This window comes from Patagioenas fasciata, chromosome 8, assembly GCF_037038585.1.
Source record: "Patagioenas fasciata isolate bPatFas1 chromosome 8, bPatFas1.hap1, whole genome shotgun sequence".
In the NCBI taxonomy this organism is placed as follows: domain Eukaryota; kingdom Metazoa; phylum Chordata; class Aves; order Columbiformes; family Columbidae; genus Patagioenas; species Patagioenas fasciata.
The window spans coordinates 39576947-39593269 of record NC_092527.1 but is presented as its reverse complement, the minus strand read 5'-3'; the positions used below and the strand labels follow the sequence as shown (position 1 = coordinate 39593269).

At 47.4% G+C, this 16323-nt stretch overlaps 1 protein-coding gene across 6 annotated transcripts in view; it reads left to right on the top strand.

Moving 5' to 3' along the window:
• The window catches only part of CTBP2 (C-terminal binding protein 2), a 135370-nt gene that overhangs the window by 102854 nt on the left and 16193 nt on the right, over window positions 1-16323 (top strand). The window contains exon 1 of one of the 6 annotated variants that reach the window (XM_065842845.2): window positions 15195-15409. The exons of 4 other annotated variants lie outside the window; for them this stretch is intronic. Coding sequence is in view for 1 of the 2 variants with exons in the window: in XM_065842844.2 (XP_065698916.1) it covers window positions 15496-15517 (22 nt within the window). In the remaining variant the exon portion in view is untranslated. One more of the 6 variants, XM_065842844.2, reaches the window with a different exon arrangement.

The following is a 16323-nucleotide window of genomic DNA, read 5'->3' as shown; positions in this document are numbered from 1 at the left end:
GGATCCAAGATTTCACTCCACATCATTTAAGATTAATTTTCTCATAAACAGAATGCGTAACCTGTGCTTTGCTGTTTTGTATCAAGCCATGCGGAGCTCCTGGGTGTCAGGTGTAAGTTAATTTTGCAGGTCTTCTGGGTTCGTGGCCATATTCCTGCTGCAGAGGTGTTCAGGGCAGAGACCCTCTGAGGACCTGCACCTCTCTGTCCAGTTTGGGATGATTCTATTTCATCTCCTGCATGGACGAGCATCGCAATTGCATCCTCTGAGATTGTCTTTTTGGAGCCACACTCTGAAAACTCAGCCTTCCCGCTGCCATTGCTCTCCTGTCACCTCTCTGCAGACTGCAGCTGTGTTCCTCAGCCTCCGTCACATCTAACACCTGCATTTCATTTCATTCTGCAGCTGGTTTGAAGCAGAAAGACACAAACACCCCATGTTCGGTCACACAAGGTGGCAGCTCACCATGGCAAGGAGTGTGCGCAGCCCTGGGAGGCCATGGCTTCATGTTCAATTACAGTGAGAGCATCTCATGTGCACCCTTGGAAATGGTCCATGACCCATGTTTCTCCTTGGCCAGAGTCTTCTGCTTAGGAGAGGCATCATGATGTTGGTTTTCTGCTGCAGCCAAGAAGCGTTTTCTCCTTTGGCATTCCCGGTGTCCCCAGACACGTGAGCTGCCTCTTCCCGGGAGCGCTGTTTTGCCACCGGCCGTTTGAATTTCCATAGCGAGATGCTCGATTGCCGCAGTGCGACCAGATATCAGCTTCTTTCTGATCACAGGTGTCAGGTGCTGGTTGGATTGACAGACCCACGTGTGACCCACACAGCGGAAAGATGCAGTTTCTCTACCTGTGGTTTTCTTCACTCTTCTGTACGGTTCCACATCCCTCTGCTGGGATGTACCCTGTGCACAGTCTGAGATGGCTCCTCTGTATCGACAGGGGTTCCTGGACGCTGTCACATCTGGGTTGGCTGATGCTCTGAGAAGATGCCGGTAATCTCATGGACCACGTTGTGTGGTTGCAGCCCATGACATGAAATGCTAAGCTGCAGTCGCAGTGTTGGGGGGGTAGACTGACAGCTCATCAAAACTAGACAGTAGCTCTGTATTTGACATCTTGAGGTCAAAAACTGTCAGCTCCTTGATTTTTTACGGTGTCTTAATTCGCCTGGGGAGTGTTTTGAGCCTTGTCAAAACGTATTAATTAAGGCCAAGTCATATTCACAAGCTTGTACTGCTCTGATTCAGCTGCAGGACCACGCTTGATTTTCAGCCTAATAATTACAAATGGTTTTGGAGGATCGGGGGGGCTGATAGAGCTGGTTTCTGTTTCCTCCAGAGCTGCGTGTGCTTCAGTTTTTCCTTGCTCTTTGCCTTGGCAGCCTGTAGCATTGTTTTCCTCATCTTTATGAACGCAGCCAACTTTCTAATTAAGGAAACCACTCTGCAGCCATTATGGCTGTTCATTTGTGTTCTTTGTCCATACCCAATGTTTCCAGCTCCCCAGAAGATCTGAAGTCGCTCCTTACTGCAGCTGAAGGAAGACGGGAGCTTTGGCTTAGGGCAGTCTCTTCCTTTAACTCTGTTAAGAAGCAGGAGCGCTGCACCAAGTGCCGCCACGTGCAGCACATTCACTTCGTCAGAGCTTCAAATCCACCTCTGGCTACGACAGATACCGCTGAGGTTATTTTTCTATCGGATTTTTGCACGAAAAAATATGGTTATGAGAAATAAATATCACTTTGTGCTGGGCTTTACTGCTTACTGGGCTTGGAGCCTGAAAGGATTTAAAAGTCATCATGCTCTAAGGGAAAGTTGTAGCGAGAAAGAGGAGTGGAGGATTGTTCCAGCCAGCTGTGGTGATTTGGGAAAAGGCTCATCCTGACCGATGGAAAGGAGATGGAGAGGCAGCCAGCGCTGGCACAGCTACACCCAGGGAGATTAAGACCAGATTAGAAACTCAGCTTGCAGGGGTTTATCATTTGCTTTATATTGTGACATTTCTAAATGCAATTTTTTTAAGTTGTAGTTGGTGTCCTGTTTTGTATCTTTTGTTAACAGGCATTGTCATTACTTCATGTCGCACTGATAACTGTATGAAGAGGATGGAGGTATAATCACACACAGTATTGTGCTGTGCAAAAGTACCTGGGTGTGCAAGGGAAGAATATGTGCACTCCTCAGTGTCTGTGTGCCAGCTCTTTTCTCAGCCTTGAGTTGGGCCAGAGTCTGGAAGACAATGCCATGTTAATGCATCACAGTTCAGTGCTTTTGATATTTCACAGCAAAGCACAATAACTTTTAACTCGTTTCGTTTCTGAAGTACACAAAATTTGGAACATATGCACCACGTCAGGATTAATTGCCCTTGCCAGTCAACCCAGAGGAAACGCTCAGCTCAGCCCCGGTTGCTCACGCAGAGGGAACTCTTTGTGTCTGCTGCTCTACCTTTGCATTCCTAGCAACAGCAGGACCTTTTGCTTTTGGAATTAATTGTGTGTTAAAAATAAACCACAAAGACCTAGCCATTCTGGGAATTACTGGAGAGAGTCCAATGGAGAGCTACAAAGAGGCTGAGAGGTCTGGAGTATCTTTGTTACGAGGAAAGACTGAGTTGGTTCTGTTCAGCCTGGAGAAGCTGAGAGGGGATCTCATCAGTGCTGATAAATATCTCAGGGTGGGTATCAGAGGATGGACCAGACTCCATTCAGTGGTGCCCAACAACAGGATGAGGGGCAACGAGCACAGACTGAAGCACAGGAGGTTCCTTCTGAATATGAGGAGACACTTCTTCACTTTGAGGTGCCAGAGCCTGGCCCAGGCTGCCCAGAGAGGCTGTGGAGTCTCCTTTTCTGAGACATTCAAACCCGCCTGGACACCTTCCTGTGGGATCTACTCTGGTGACCCTGCGTTAGCAGCTGGGTTGGACTGGATGATCTCCAACCACTCTGTGATTCACACCTGGTCACTGTGGCAGTTTACAGCTCTTTGAGAAAAGCAGCATTTCTTGTGGTACTATCAGGGCATCCTCACAGTACAACTGGGTGCATGTGGGGGCGGTGATGGGTGCATACAACATGGAGGAGGATTTGCCCAGCACCTGCTCTGCACCATCAGTCCAGTGTGGACCAGGAAGCTGGGGCAGGAGAGCACACCCAGCAGATGCACACATTGTGTAGGTACCGCAGTGCATGGCCAACGGGGGGGAACGCACCCGCACCCGGCCACGGGGCTCCGGGGAAAGGGGAACAGCCACAGAGCCGCCCAATTGGCACCCAGGACTCCTGCACAACTTGGCTTCACTGTGGAGGGCTGTGGTGGCCCAGTGCTCAGCTGGGGCTGAGTTCTCCATCCCTGTAGATCTGCTTTCCATCCTAGATAGGTCCCATATGGAAGGGAGCTCGCTACTAGCCAAAATAAAGACGCTCAGCAATCTGCCAGAGCCGCTTAAAGCATGTAGGCTGTTACAGGCAGAAAGAAATAAGATTTGGGGTAGAGGATGCAAAATACATTTGCAAGGCAGCTAAGCCTGATGCTAAGACATTCTTTCTTTCAACGTTGTTGTTGCCAAGAGCTGTCCTTGTGCTCAGACCAGAACTATTTTGGGTGGAACATTTGCTCCCTACTTTCTAGCAAGCCTGGTCGCAGGAATGAAGAATGGATTCTTTTCAGTGGCCGCAGCTGGTTTGAATGATCCCCACACTGAACCCATTGACTCCTGGCGCTCCTCGTGTGAATCGCAAGGAAGCAGCAACTGGGTTTTTGTCTGTGTGCTTGACAGGAACAGAAATAGCGAAGCAACCTTAAATTCTCAAGTTGGCTGAATGTTTGAATCCAGGCACAAGCCAGGGAGGACTCTGGTGTGCACTCTGCACCTAATGCTGGCAGCAAGCGTGGTTCACCAGCTCGGTCCGAAATAAGGAGGCAAAAGAGGGTGAGATGTGCTTGTGTCTCAGGTGTCAGTGCAGTGTTCTCTCTGGAGAGCACAGCAGCATGGCTGCATTTGGCACAGAAGATCCATCACACTCATTTGATCAGAGCTTGAGGAGAGTCCTGTAATAATCATGACCCTTGCATTGCATACCAAAAAAAAACCTTGAAACCCATCAATGTTGGCCAGACCTCGAACAAGGCAGCGAGAGGGATCTGCTCCAATGCACCTCAGCATCTGCATCTTCTGAGGAGCAAAAAACCAGTTTGTTTTAGAAAACTCAGGCAATCTGTGACTTGAGATCTGTGTATCTTCTGATAGGTGATCTCTCTGTTGACGGCAACTTGTAAAGAGTTCCTGCAGATGAATCACCTTTTTTCCTCTGGAAGGAAGAGGGTATCAGGGCAACAAAGGGGCACAGAATTGTCTGTGTTCAGAGAGAGGACGGCGGGTCAAGGAAGGTTGTGTTGAGAATCAGGGCAAAGTTTGGGAAAGCTCCTACTGAAAGTAATGCCACTCAAGGGAAAGAGGTTTTGGGGTAATTACAAAGCCACCTCTGTATTCTTACACATTCTAAAGAAAATCAGCTAGCCATGTGTTGTAGATAATTTTGCAATATGGAGCTTTTCCTTGTACCATCAAAGGTATTAATTAGAGGAAGAGATTACAATGAGTACTGTTACAGTTTACCTCTTGGGTATTTGTGGCGTGACCCATGAAAACACAGACATATTTGTGTGTGAAGTTTTCAAATGCTCGTTTGGCTGGGTTTCTTGCTGAGCACCGTGTCTTACTTCACCCCTTTGCCCCACAACCCGTGCCTCGAGATGACAGCCAGCGGGGCGGCTGCGTGTCACTGGCAGCTAATGTGCTTCAGGGTCCCCCGGGACACAAGCGCTACGTCAGATCCTTGTTGCTGCAGGAGCCTTCATTTTTAAGATCCCAGGGAGTTTTCTCAGCCCACTCAGTTCACTTGATGTGTTTTGTAATCTGTGTGAGGTTATCAAGTGTACGAGTTTGTAGGCAGGGGTGTGATGCATCAGCATCCACCTTTGCCAAGCGCTTTCTCCTGCAAGGCAGGAAACTTCGTCAACTATCTGAAACTTCAGTGCAGGACTCTCCCTTTCTTCTCCCTCCCCTACCTCCTTCCCAAGAAATGAAATCTGCTCGGTTCGTTTTACCATACCTAGCTCTTCTAGGAGGTTTGTGCACAGTTTTAAAATTAAGAAAAAATCAATTACTTGAGAATAACCATAGGGTATATAACTGCAGCTCTTAGGTTGATAGGTGATGGGTTTTATTGAACTGATCAAATAGAGAAAACCATTAGAGGAAAACAGCTTACTGCTGTGGTATCGTTCAGTGTGATTTAGAGTTCTATAACTGTAGGCAAATTTGAAAGATTTTTCACTATCTTCAGTATACATGATTAGATAAACCCATAGCCTGTGCTTACCTACATCAGCATTGTCTGTCTTCTCTGTGATAGCGAAGAGACATAAAAATGAAGACATTTTCAGCCCATTATAGTTTAACGTGGTTTCAAGAGCAGTCAATTTCTCGACAGTTTGGATTTTATGTGTCATTTAATGCGCTGACGGTGTCTGTAGGAGATGCCTCCCAGCAGCCGCGGGAGTTGCAGCGTAGCTGTCTTGTGGGTGCAGAAGAAAATCAGATGCCTTGACTGTGAAGATCATTGGCCAAAATGTCAGTTCATGAAAAACAGAGCTCCTTGGAGGAGCATGTTGTGCCCCATACTTGGGTGAGGTTCTTCGTGCCTGACGCTGTGACCAAATGAGCGTGGTGAACTTGGGGGGCTGCTGGGACGAGCTGGGGTGCAGCTCTCCAGCCCCTTCCCAAAGTGGTGGGAGGGTGGGAAGGTGACACCATGGTCAGAGACCTCGGTGGGGCCCGATGTGGTCAGGGAGAGGTGGGCGTTGAACCGCCATAGCACAAGAATAGCTTCATCGTTCTTGGAATCGAAAAATAAGGATCTGCCAGTGTGTTATCTAGATTAATGGAGATGAAATGTGCTGTATAAATACATCAGAAGCGTGATTGTGCTGTTATCCCTTGGGCTACTCTGGCTCACAAGGAGAAAAGGTTGATTTGTATTTGTAGATGATTTTGCTTGCTCTGCCAATGTTCATTTTTGTTTTATTACGAAACCCAGCAAGCGTGTACTTCTTTACCTCAAAGATGTAGCAGATTAGCGAAGATTTTTCTAGATTATCGTAGCTTAAATAGCTCTGTTTTAAGATAAATTTGTCATCTATCATTACTTGTGAAGGTTTCTGGTACTATTTTAAACACTAATGATAATTTAGGGAGGCTGTAATCTCTATTATTCAAGGCACTGTGAAATATTTGGACATGGAACATGTTTTCTATAAAGCAGAAGGTGCTTGCGTGCGGCTGAGCGGGCTCAGTGCCCTCTGGCTGGTGCGGGAGAGCTGGAGATGGAGCAGCTACAGGGGGAGGATTTGCAGAACTTGACCTTGACTCGAGCCCACCTTGGGCATATAGGAAAGCCCCATATGGGGTGAAGTTGGTCGTGGTGTTCAGTAGACACTGCTTGGTCCACTCGAAGATGTGAAGAGTGTGGCTCACTCATCAGAGAATGGTTTTAGGGTTGGGGATGAGAACAAATGTTAGGCTGTTTTCTTGTTCCTCCAATGTGTGTTGCTCATCCAAGAATAAGCCATCTGGAAAGCTCTGCAGGGGTTTGTTTCAGCCTCCAAAAGCCTTGAGAGCGCTGGGGAGGAGAGGTGCCATGGCCAGAGGCTTTTCTCGGAGCCTCCTTCCACTGTAGCAAAGGAAAGCGCATCTCTGATGTTATTTTAGGGCTTTTCGGAGGGATTTGGGTTGTTCTGGGCAGGCGCAGGTGGAGGGGTGATGTCCCCCAGGTGGGTACCTGCAGCCCCCGTGCTTTGCAGCAAGGTGGGAATGCTGGCGGCCAAACAGCCTGAGAAAGGGGAAATTGAGCATGCAAAAGTTAATCATTAAGCTTTTTCTGTTACCTTTATTCAGCCAGGAAGACTGGAGCTGGGCAGGGTTGGAAGGGAGAGATAAGATCTTTTGTTAGACCAAGTTGTGTAGTTAGAAAAACACACGTGCTCTTGGGACCACATGATTTTCTTCAGATCTCCACAATTGCACATTACATTAAAAATAAAGTTAATTTCATTTTCAAAGGGTTTAACGGTTATTTGAAAGAACTGAATTTAAAAGCAACTCACCAAAAAATCTCATTTGGTTTAATTTGATTTGGACATTTAAAGAATTAATACCCCTGAATTACAAAAGACTTTTCTGCCTTGAAGTTTACTAGAAACCCGACATCTGTATTCATGGAGTCAAAATTTTTACATGCAGTCTCAAAAGCGTGTTCCTTTGCATGTCTGGGAAGTCTTTGTAGTGTATGGACACCCTCTTATTTCTTTTGGAAACACTTACAATGCCCTTTTGCAACTCCAGGGTGCTCTGAGCACACAGCAGTTATTAGTGAGCAGCTAGTAAGGCTCTATAAAGGTGCAAGCTCAGGTTTAAAAAGGGAGAGTTTAAAATACAGAGAGTTCTTGGCCCCCCCATCACTTTTTTCCCTCAGTTTAAAAAAACCCCATGATTAAATTATAGTATTCTAAGTTTTGGGAGTGTGTTACTAATTACTGTATTGTTATTAGTCAGTGTACTTTCTAAGTTATAGTAGGTAAGATGATATTATTAATAACATTTCCAATGAGGGGTTTTGTACATTCACCCTGACCTCATGAAATCTCCAGCTTGCAATCCAGTTTTGTGTTGAGATTTTCCCTTTTTCTTTTTGGAGTGCTTTTTATTTTCTTTTCTTTTTATTTTATAGCTGCCTACATCATCCAGTACATCAATTTAAAATTCCCTCAATCCAGCTTAGTTTTAGCTGTATTAATGCACGGCTCGAGGACACAAATAGCTAAAGAGGGCTGTACTGTGTAGCATCTCTAAAACGTTTTTTCAGAGAAGTTGGATAAAGAGATTGAGGTTTCTCAGGGAGGGTTTATTGTTTGGTTGGTTGTATTTTTCCCAGCTGAGTGAGCAGCTCAGAAGATGTTGGGGTCGGAGATGCTGCTGGGCCCCGTGTCCCCCCATTCCTCTTGACCTCTCCAGCAGCCCGTGCTCTGGGAAGGTGGCTGCAAGCGCTGTGGGGGATCCTTCTTCATCTTACTGATGTGCCTGGGTAACTGCTTTACAGCATTAAAAATAATGAAAGATGTTAGTTTAGGAACATGCGACAAAACAGGAGTGAGGGTGTCAGAGCCTGGCCCAGGCTGCCCAGGGGGGTTGTGGAGTCTCCTTCTCTGCAGACATTCAAACCCGCCTGGACACCTTCCTGTGGAACCTCAGCTGCGTGTTCCTGCTCCATGGGGGGATTGCACTGGATGAGCTTTCCAGGGCCCTTCCAACCCCTGACATTCTGGGCTTCTGTGTGATTCTGTGAGTTTATCTGCCATGCTTTTCCTACAACGTTACATATAGAGCTCTGTCTTCGTAATTCAGCCATGACCAGTCAATCCTGCCCAAAGCAGAACGAGTCTTTTTCAATATATAATAAAAACAAACAAACCAAACCAGAAGACATTGGGGTTCTGTAAGATTCAGAAAGCACAACCCAAGGGTTGTTCCCCGTCACTGTTGTTGCCCACGGGCAGAGCTGCTGGGTTGGGGTGTCCGCGGGATGATGCTCCCACATGAGCTGCTGCACTTCCTCACCCTTCACAGCTGGAAGACCCCAAGGCAAACAGTCTCCCTCCATAAGTTGTTCCTCCAAAGGATAAAATCACTTACCATGTACCGCTATCCTGTTCCATGTGGTGCAGTCATCTTTATCTCCCATGACACCGCGTCTTCTCGCCTGGCAAATAACTGATAACGCGCCTCGAGGGGATATCGGCCCGATCCAAGAAAGCGTTTCTGTAAGGACAGCACGTGCTGAGATACGTGCTGAGCTGAAGTATGTGCTGGAGGGTTCTCCTCCATCGTGGTGGGTTTCCTGGTCACCTCAAGGTCTTCTTGAGGAAGTCCTTGACAACATTTCTCTGCTTCATAGGTGTTCTGCATTTGAGGTGTAGCAAAATCTGCTGCTAATCAAATGTAATGTTCTGGTTCATTACAAATATTCGGAGAAGGGCAAGGCCGCACCAGACTAACACTGAAATTTTGAGGCAGCAGCAGAGAGTGGATTTGATTTTTGTTCATTATTGGTGATAAATTGTAATGATTTTTCTGTAACTATTGCGAACACCCCGCTTTATGTACAGTGTAATTTTTCTTTTGCAGCCCGGGGCTGCAGAAGTAGTGGAGTGCAAATCCTGTTTGCTGACCCGTGGGGAGCAGGTGGGTTTTGGTGGACACTGCCAAGCCCAAAGTTTTGTTTGCTGTGTTTTTATGGCTCTGGGCTGCTTTAAATGTCAACAGGAATTCAACATGTGCCCTTTTTTATTTTTCAGTGGAACCATGATAAAATCCCACGATATACTTGTAAAGCGTTAATTGTAAAAGTAAATCAACTTTAACAGCAAGTAGGTTGTAGTTAAGTGCTTTCAAATGTTAATATTTGGGGTTTTTTTCTCGCTTAGTTACAATCCTGCGTTGCAGGGAAGGGAGGGTGTTTATCTTAGGGAAGTGAGTGGGATTTGCAGGAATTCAGCACCTCCCAGGGTTGTTCCCTTGCTCATGTATTTCCATTTAGCCATCCTTTCTGCACTAAGTAGAATTGGCCTCATATTCCTCAAAGAGCAATGGGAGAACACAGGGAGTTCCGGGTACAGACTGGGACGGGGAAAGAAGCAGAAAAAAAGTGAAGCAAGAAACTAGGATGACAAAAGCAGGAGCCCTGTGTGGGCTGTGGACGTGCTGCAGAAAAGCTGGGACCATGGCGGTGGCTGAGTTTCCTCTCCATACCAAGGTTTCATTCATCTGATCTTTGCTGTGGAAGCGGGGTGGGGATCCCAGGGCAGGGACACTGCCAGGAGCAGCAACGGAAGGGGGAAAGGTACCAAAGGTCCAGCACGCTCCCCAGAAACATTTCACATTCGCAGGTCGAACAGTGTCTGTTTTCAGACTCCAAAAGGGATGACCTTGCACCAGGGTCACTGAACAGACGGTTCCAGCTGGGCTTGTGCGCTTGGCAAGTGCCCAGGAGCTATTTTAATAGGTCTTACAAGGGACGAGGCCTTGGCAAGACCTGTAGGTTTTGGAGTGAGCTCACCATCTTTTTTCCCTTGGTAGCTAGCAAGCATCGCTCGCGCTGTGGGATCGTGGTGTGGCTCACAGGGCTCAGCGACAACCCACCTGCTTCTCTTTCTGCTGCTGCACGTCACCGCAAATGGCCACTCACTGCCTGTGGCTTGGAGATTTTGCGCCTTTTATCACTTTGAGTGAAGACGCTGGAGATGTCCAGATGGATTTAAAGCTTTGGAACCATCTCTCACCCCAGGCCAGGGTTTTGGGTTCTCCGTGGGTGGTCACAGCTCCTGCCCCAGGTTCCCTCCATGGCAAAGCGATGCCGTCTTGCCAGTGTGCACATCTGTGTAGTAGGAGCACCATCATACAGGGAACATTGTAAGCCAACAGTGAAGGGCCGCTGCCGTTCTCCCCGGCACAGAAATCCCTCTGACACCATCTCGAGGCTCCTCTGGGATCTACAGAAACCTCCAGCAGATCTCAGAAATGCCAGTAGCAAAGCAGGGCAGTGTATAGAAAACCTTATGTCTGTCTTGCTTATAAGATTGATAAGATGTTCTGTCCAGCATGGTGGGAAGGACTAATGCCTGTGGCTAACATCAGCATAATTTAATTCCTACAAGTGTCTCACAACGTGGCGGGTTTTTGTGTTTAGAAAATTTAGAAATTGCTCATAATTGATGCACAAACGCAAGTTTAGAAGGCACACGGACAGCTAGTCTGGTTCAACCCCTCCTGCTTCCCGAAAACTGAATCCAAGGAATTGCTTTGATGGGTTACGTTTTTTTTGTTATTATTATTATTTAAGAGCGATTTCCAATCTCAGCTATAGGACTGGGACTTATCTGTCTGCCATAAAACCAAGTTTACACTCTGCAATGCTGGTACGTTGTCAGCAGCCCTTCTCTGCTCTCGTGGTGGTCTCAGGCAGCAGCATTTCAGGCTGTCCCCATGCCAGGGCTGTTGCTGCTGGTCAGCGGGCTCACCTTTAGCCTTTATTTTTATATTTCACCTTCCAAAATGCTTTTACAGATGCTGAATCCTCCCTTGGGGTGGTTTGAAGTCCAGGCAACCGCTTGCCCAGATGCCGAATATCAGCGGCTCTCCCCTGCGCCCTCGTGTAAAGTATCAGCATCGTTCTCACTGGCTTTTTGTTTGGCAGTTTGGGTTTTTTTGTATTTTTAAGAAAAAAATGAAAGCTGTCCATTTCCTGGAGCAGCTCATTTGGGTTTTGCTGCTGTAGTTTGTATCTATTTGGATAAAGGGGAAAAGATAAATGGATAAAGAGGACAGGGAGGGACCTGTCGTCCCTCCCATGTGACGCTGCCTGGCTGGGATGCGTGTCTGGGATGCGTGTTTGGGATGTGTGTCTGGGATGAGTGTCTGGGATGTATGTCTTAGGGGTGAGCATCACGGGTGTGAAATGTGAAAGATATAAACTGCAGCTGAAGTGTCAGCACTGGAGAGAAAGTATTTCCTCAGGTTTCTGGGTAGTATCAAGAAAGCCATCCATTCAGCACTGCAAATACAATTTGTTTTCAGCACTGTGCTTGGTAACGGAGCACATTTGAAGGGAATTTATTGGGTTTTTTGCTACCTTCTCCATGCTGTTTGTAGTAGGAGCTGCAAAGCTCAGCCCTGGGCAGTGGGACGGTTTGAGAATCGGTGTGGTGTCTGAATCACAACCATGACACAAACCCTAGTGGGGTTTTTCCCCTTTTTTTCCCCATCCCTCTCTGAAAGAAAAAAGACCACAAGAAACAGATCTTCTCTGAGCAAACAGGTGCTTCTTTTAGCTTTCTTGGTCACATCCTCACCCCCCTGTGGCCTCTCCCATCTGCTCTACCATCTCTCTCACAGGCCCTGGCAGCTCCCACTGCCTCCTTGGGCTCACCATCCCATCCGTCCGTCCGTCCATCCCCTGCTCCACACTCCTGCATCTCAGGGTCCCCAATGAGCCCTCAGGGCCAGCGCATCCTCGGGCACCCCCATCTCCCGTCGCCTTGCATGGCCATGGGGAGTTTCACCCCAAGACCTTGCTTAGCTCCTCTTGAACTCTCTCCTGCTAACCCACGTGTGAGCTGGCACAGAACGTCACACGTCAGTGTTTGGAGACACAGATTTACCAGATTTACCCACCTGGCAGCCTGGGAATAACCGAGACACCAACAATTTGACGTGGCAGGTGACAGCAGAAGCCACATACTACTATTAGATTACTTTTTAGTTGTATTACGCCAGTATATATACTCACAGCTCTATCTGAAGTGCTCCTGGATGAAGTTTAGTTCAGTCCAGAGATTATTTCATGACAAGAAGAGTTTTGCAAAGCTTCTGCTCATCTTTCCTGCCCCAAGACTGCATCCCTGTGGCGTTGGCCGTGGGTTACGTGTATTGCAATGCTTTAATGGGGGTGCACGAAGGAGGTAGAGACATGTATCTGTTTCTAGTGTGTGTCTACAAGTATTGAAACAATAGTAAGAAAATACTATGTATATATACTCCCCATATTTTTATCAAGCATTTCTTTGTGGTTGCTGTCTGCTTCTGTCGTTCAGCTGAGGACCAGAATCATGGTGTTTGTATCAGCTACCCAGTTTCCCTAAAAATAAGACAGGGTCTTACATTAATTTGTGCTCCAAAGCTTATTACTTTTTTACATGTATAGCTGCCTGGACACTATTTAAATTGACTTTTTTAATGAACTGTAACTAGGGCTTATTTTTGGAATATGGCTTATGTTTTGAGCATCCTCAAATATCCTGAAAAGTCATGTTAGGGCTTACTTTCGGGGTACGGCTTATTTTGGGGGAAACAGGGTAATAAGGATATCATTTTGTATGGGAATTTTTAAAACATACATTCTTAAAGGAAGACCTGAACAGTTATCTGGAAAGGGACCGTCAGAAAGCCAGCTCTTGGTGCTGACGGGAGGAAACGTGCTGGAGAGGTCAGGAGTTTGCACGGGCTCTTTCCAACAGCAGGTACGAGATTTTTCCCTTCCATGGGGGAGGACAGGCCTTGCGGCCTCTTTGCCCGTCTTTGTGGAGCTCAGGAGTTTCTCTGCAGAGTGATTTTCCTCGCTGGAGGGGACTGCCGTGGACCTGTGGGTTTTCCCGGCGCACTGGATGTCACCTCGGCTTTGCCATCGTCCCCTTTCCCTGCGGCAGCCCTGGCTGTGAGTGTGGAGCCCATCAGCTCCAGCTGCGGTACAGACGTCGATGCAGACACTGCAGATCTCCTACAACAGTAAATACCCATTTTGCCCTGACTACAAGATTGACTGTGTCATATTTCATTTTTTCATGTGCGTTTATTATGAGAAGCATTTATTAACAGGAAGAGTGAAAGAAAGAGCATCACTTGTGACCATGCTGTGGTAGAGGAGGGAGGTCCACTCAGTCCTACAGCATCTGCAGTGCCCTTGTCCGCACAGAAACTTTCCTTCAGCATTTGATGGCGCCCTCACAGCTCACACCTTTCTGCTTGCAAGTGATACCACTACAGCTGGAAACTGCTGGCCCAGGTGTGACCCACAGCTCCCCAGATGTTTCTGCTCCCCGCAGTCCTGAAGCAGCATCAGCGTCGCTTTACAGCCTACGGGAAGGGTGGCCCAGGGCCACCAGGGAGTGGGGACCCTGAGCCACCTCCAAAAGGCACTGCGGGACCCTACCTTTCCAGCTTGTAAAGCAGGGTCCATAAATCTGTGGAATATTGGAAGTGCTCAAGCAGTGGCAATGTAAGTTCAAGAGAAAGATGTGCCTGAATCCCGTTGTCTTGTACAAGGAGACTGGATTTTAGGGACACTGGCAGGACTTTTCATGTTTATGTTGCAACTCAGTACCAGCTTTGGGAAATGAACCTTTGTTCTCCTTATTTCTGACCCCATCCTCCAATTCCAGGACCCTCAGGAGCATCCAGAAGCATCCCCACAGAGGACTGTGTGTGCCCAGGACTCCTGGGAGGGAGGATGCTGTCTGAACGAGTGGGATGGTGATGGAGAAACACCGGTCTGTGCAGGTTAAACTCATTGCTGAGAGATTTCACCACGTGCTGCATTTCTCCCGGGTACCGCCGGTGTACCATCAGTGCTCTGGTTTGCTTTTGACTTCTGTGGCTGAAAATCAGTTTGATGGATCCAAGGTAGTTGGCACAAAGGCCGCCTAGATTCCCCTGTTAACTAACTCCTACTGCTCTTTGTCCTGGGAACAGCAATAGTAAGATGCAGCACTAACAGTATTAAATTGGGAGCAAGAAGATTCTTCTTTTTGTATTTTTTGGATGAGGATTGTCTCTAGCTGTTGCCACCCCTGGCAATGACGATGGCAACTGTGAAGAGAAATAAAGAACCGCTCCGAGCTGTGGGCTGCCCTTTGCTCAGGAAATGGGGCATTGCACAGGTATAACCTGCCCTCCCTCCCACAGGAGTGTGCGATGGGGATGACGATATGGGTAGGCTTTTATTAATACATCTTGGGGACAAACTGGGCAGGACCAGGGGATGGGCGTCTCCAAGAAGATGTGACTCCTGCCAGCAAGCGAGTGTCGTTTCGGATGCTGAAAACCAGTTGATTTACGCATCAAGATAGAATTCAGCCCTTCGTTTGTGGGTGCTGGATGAGATCAGCACAGCCTTGCTTTCCCCCCGTGCTTTGTTTCCCTGGTACGGCTCCCAAAGGCGATCAGCCTGTTTGCGGAGCCTCCTTCAATATACTCCACATGGAAAGGCATGTTTCATTTTTAAGTTAAAAAAAAAAAAAAAACACACAGAAAAAAAACCCAAACAAACATAAAACGCAGCGTGGCACAGATTAAATCCATTTGAGACAACTCGAACAAAAAAAAAAAACAACAGCCCACAAAACGCCGTATGTGCAAGTCAATAGGAGGAGGAGAGTGGAAGGGGGAAAAAGCAACTGTGACATATACAAACCCTTTAGTGTGCATAGCATAAGATTTTTTGGCTGGCACTCACATGATTTTATTCAAGGGCTGGGAAAGAACTACGATTAGTTAAAAGCTTCGGCAAAGTCTGGAGGGAGCGCTCTGAAGAGTTGGGAGCCGCGCGGAGGTGACCGTAACTCTTCTCGCAATTTCAGCCTATTCTTCCGTGGCTCGGGACAAAAGCCTTTTCTTTTCCCTCCGTGTTCAAAGAGACATTTGTCTTGAGATGTTGCAGCTGTGGGCCGCGGGATTGCTTGTTTGAAGATACCCCCTCGTAGACGAAAGGAGAGGCAACGCGCTGCAAAGTGGTAGTATTTTATCGTGTGTGGGTCCCCCCCCTTCTCCTCCCTCCCTCCTCCTCCACTGCCATGTGTGGTTTTTAATAAGAAGAAGAATGTGGAGGCAACATTTTCCAGGCAAGGGGAAATTTCCTGTTTCTTTTCTGTTTGTTTAATAAAGTGTGTAGTTGACTGTAAAACTGTAGCTACTTTGTTGTGAACGGGTAATTCAGGCGAGTGTCAGGATGGCTTCTTGATGCACTTTTATATACTGCAAGTGTACGTGTTTAAAACCTTTCTCTCTTATTTTTTTAATGCGTGGCATAGGCAACTGAGATTAATAAGAATTAGGCAAATGGCTTCTGCTTTTGTTTCTGTGAGATAGTACCAGCCGTCTTGCGGTCACACAAAGGCTGCCATTTAGCAGGGAGCACTCCCTAATTCTCTTGGCAGGGGTGCCATTGGGATCGGATACAAGTGGGTGGCAAAGGGGAGGAGCGGCAGGAGAGGACAAGCAGGCTTTGTGTATTAAAAATGAAACAAAAGCACTTTATACATGGGGCTGTGTGCAACAAGCGGCGCTGCCTGCGAGCCGGGGTGGAGTTTGAGTTCTCACTGTGACTGCAAACCTTTCTTATTTCTTTTTTTTTAATTTATTTTTTCCATAAACCCTTCCTCCTCTCCCTTTTCCTTACCAAGCTCTCCCCGCGATGCTGGCGAGGGTCTGTGGGCAGCTGAAAATACCTAAAAAAATACATATCGAGCAATACTTGCCGCAACTTTACAGGAACGGCTGAAGCTTTATCGGCAAAAATCGGCTTCGGATGGTGGGGGAAGCCTCTGAATTTCTGAGACTGCTGGGTGGGAGATCCGATCCCACCCTGGCTTGCACAGCATCGCACCCCTCGCTGGAACGAGCCTGAGGGTTTTTCCAACCCCTGGCA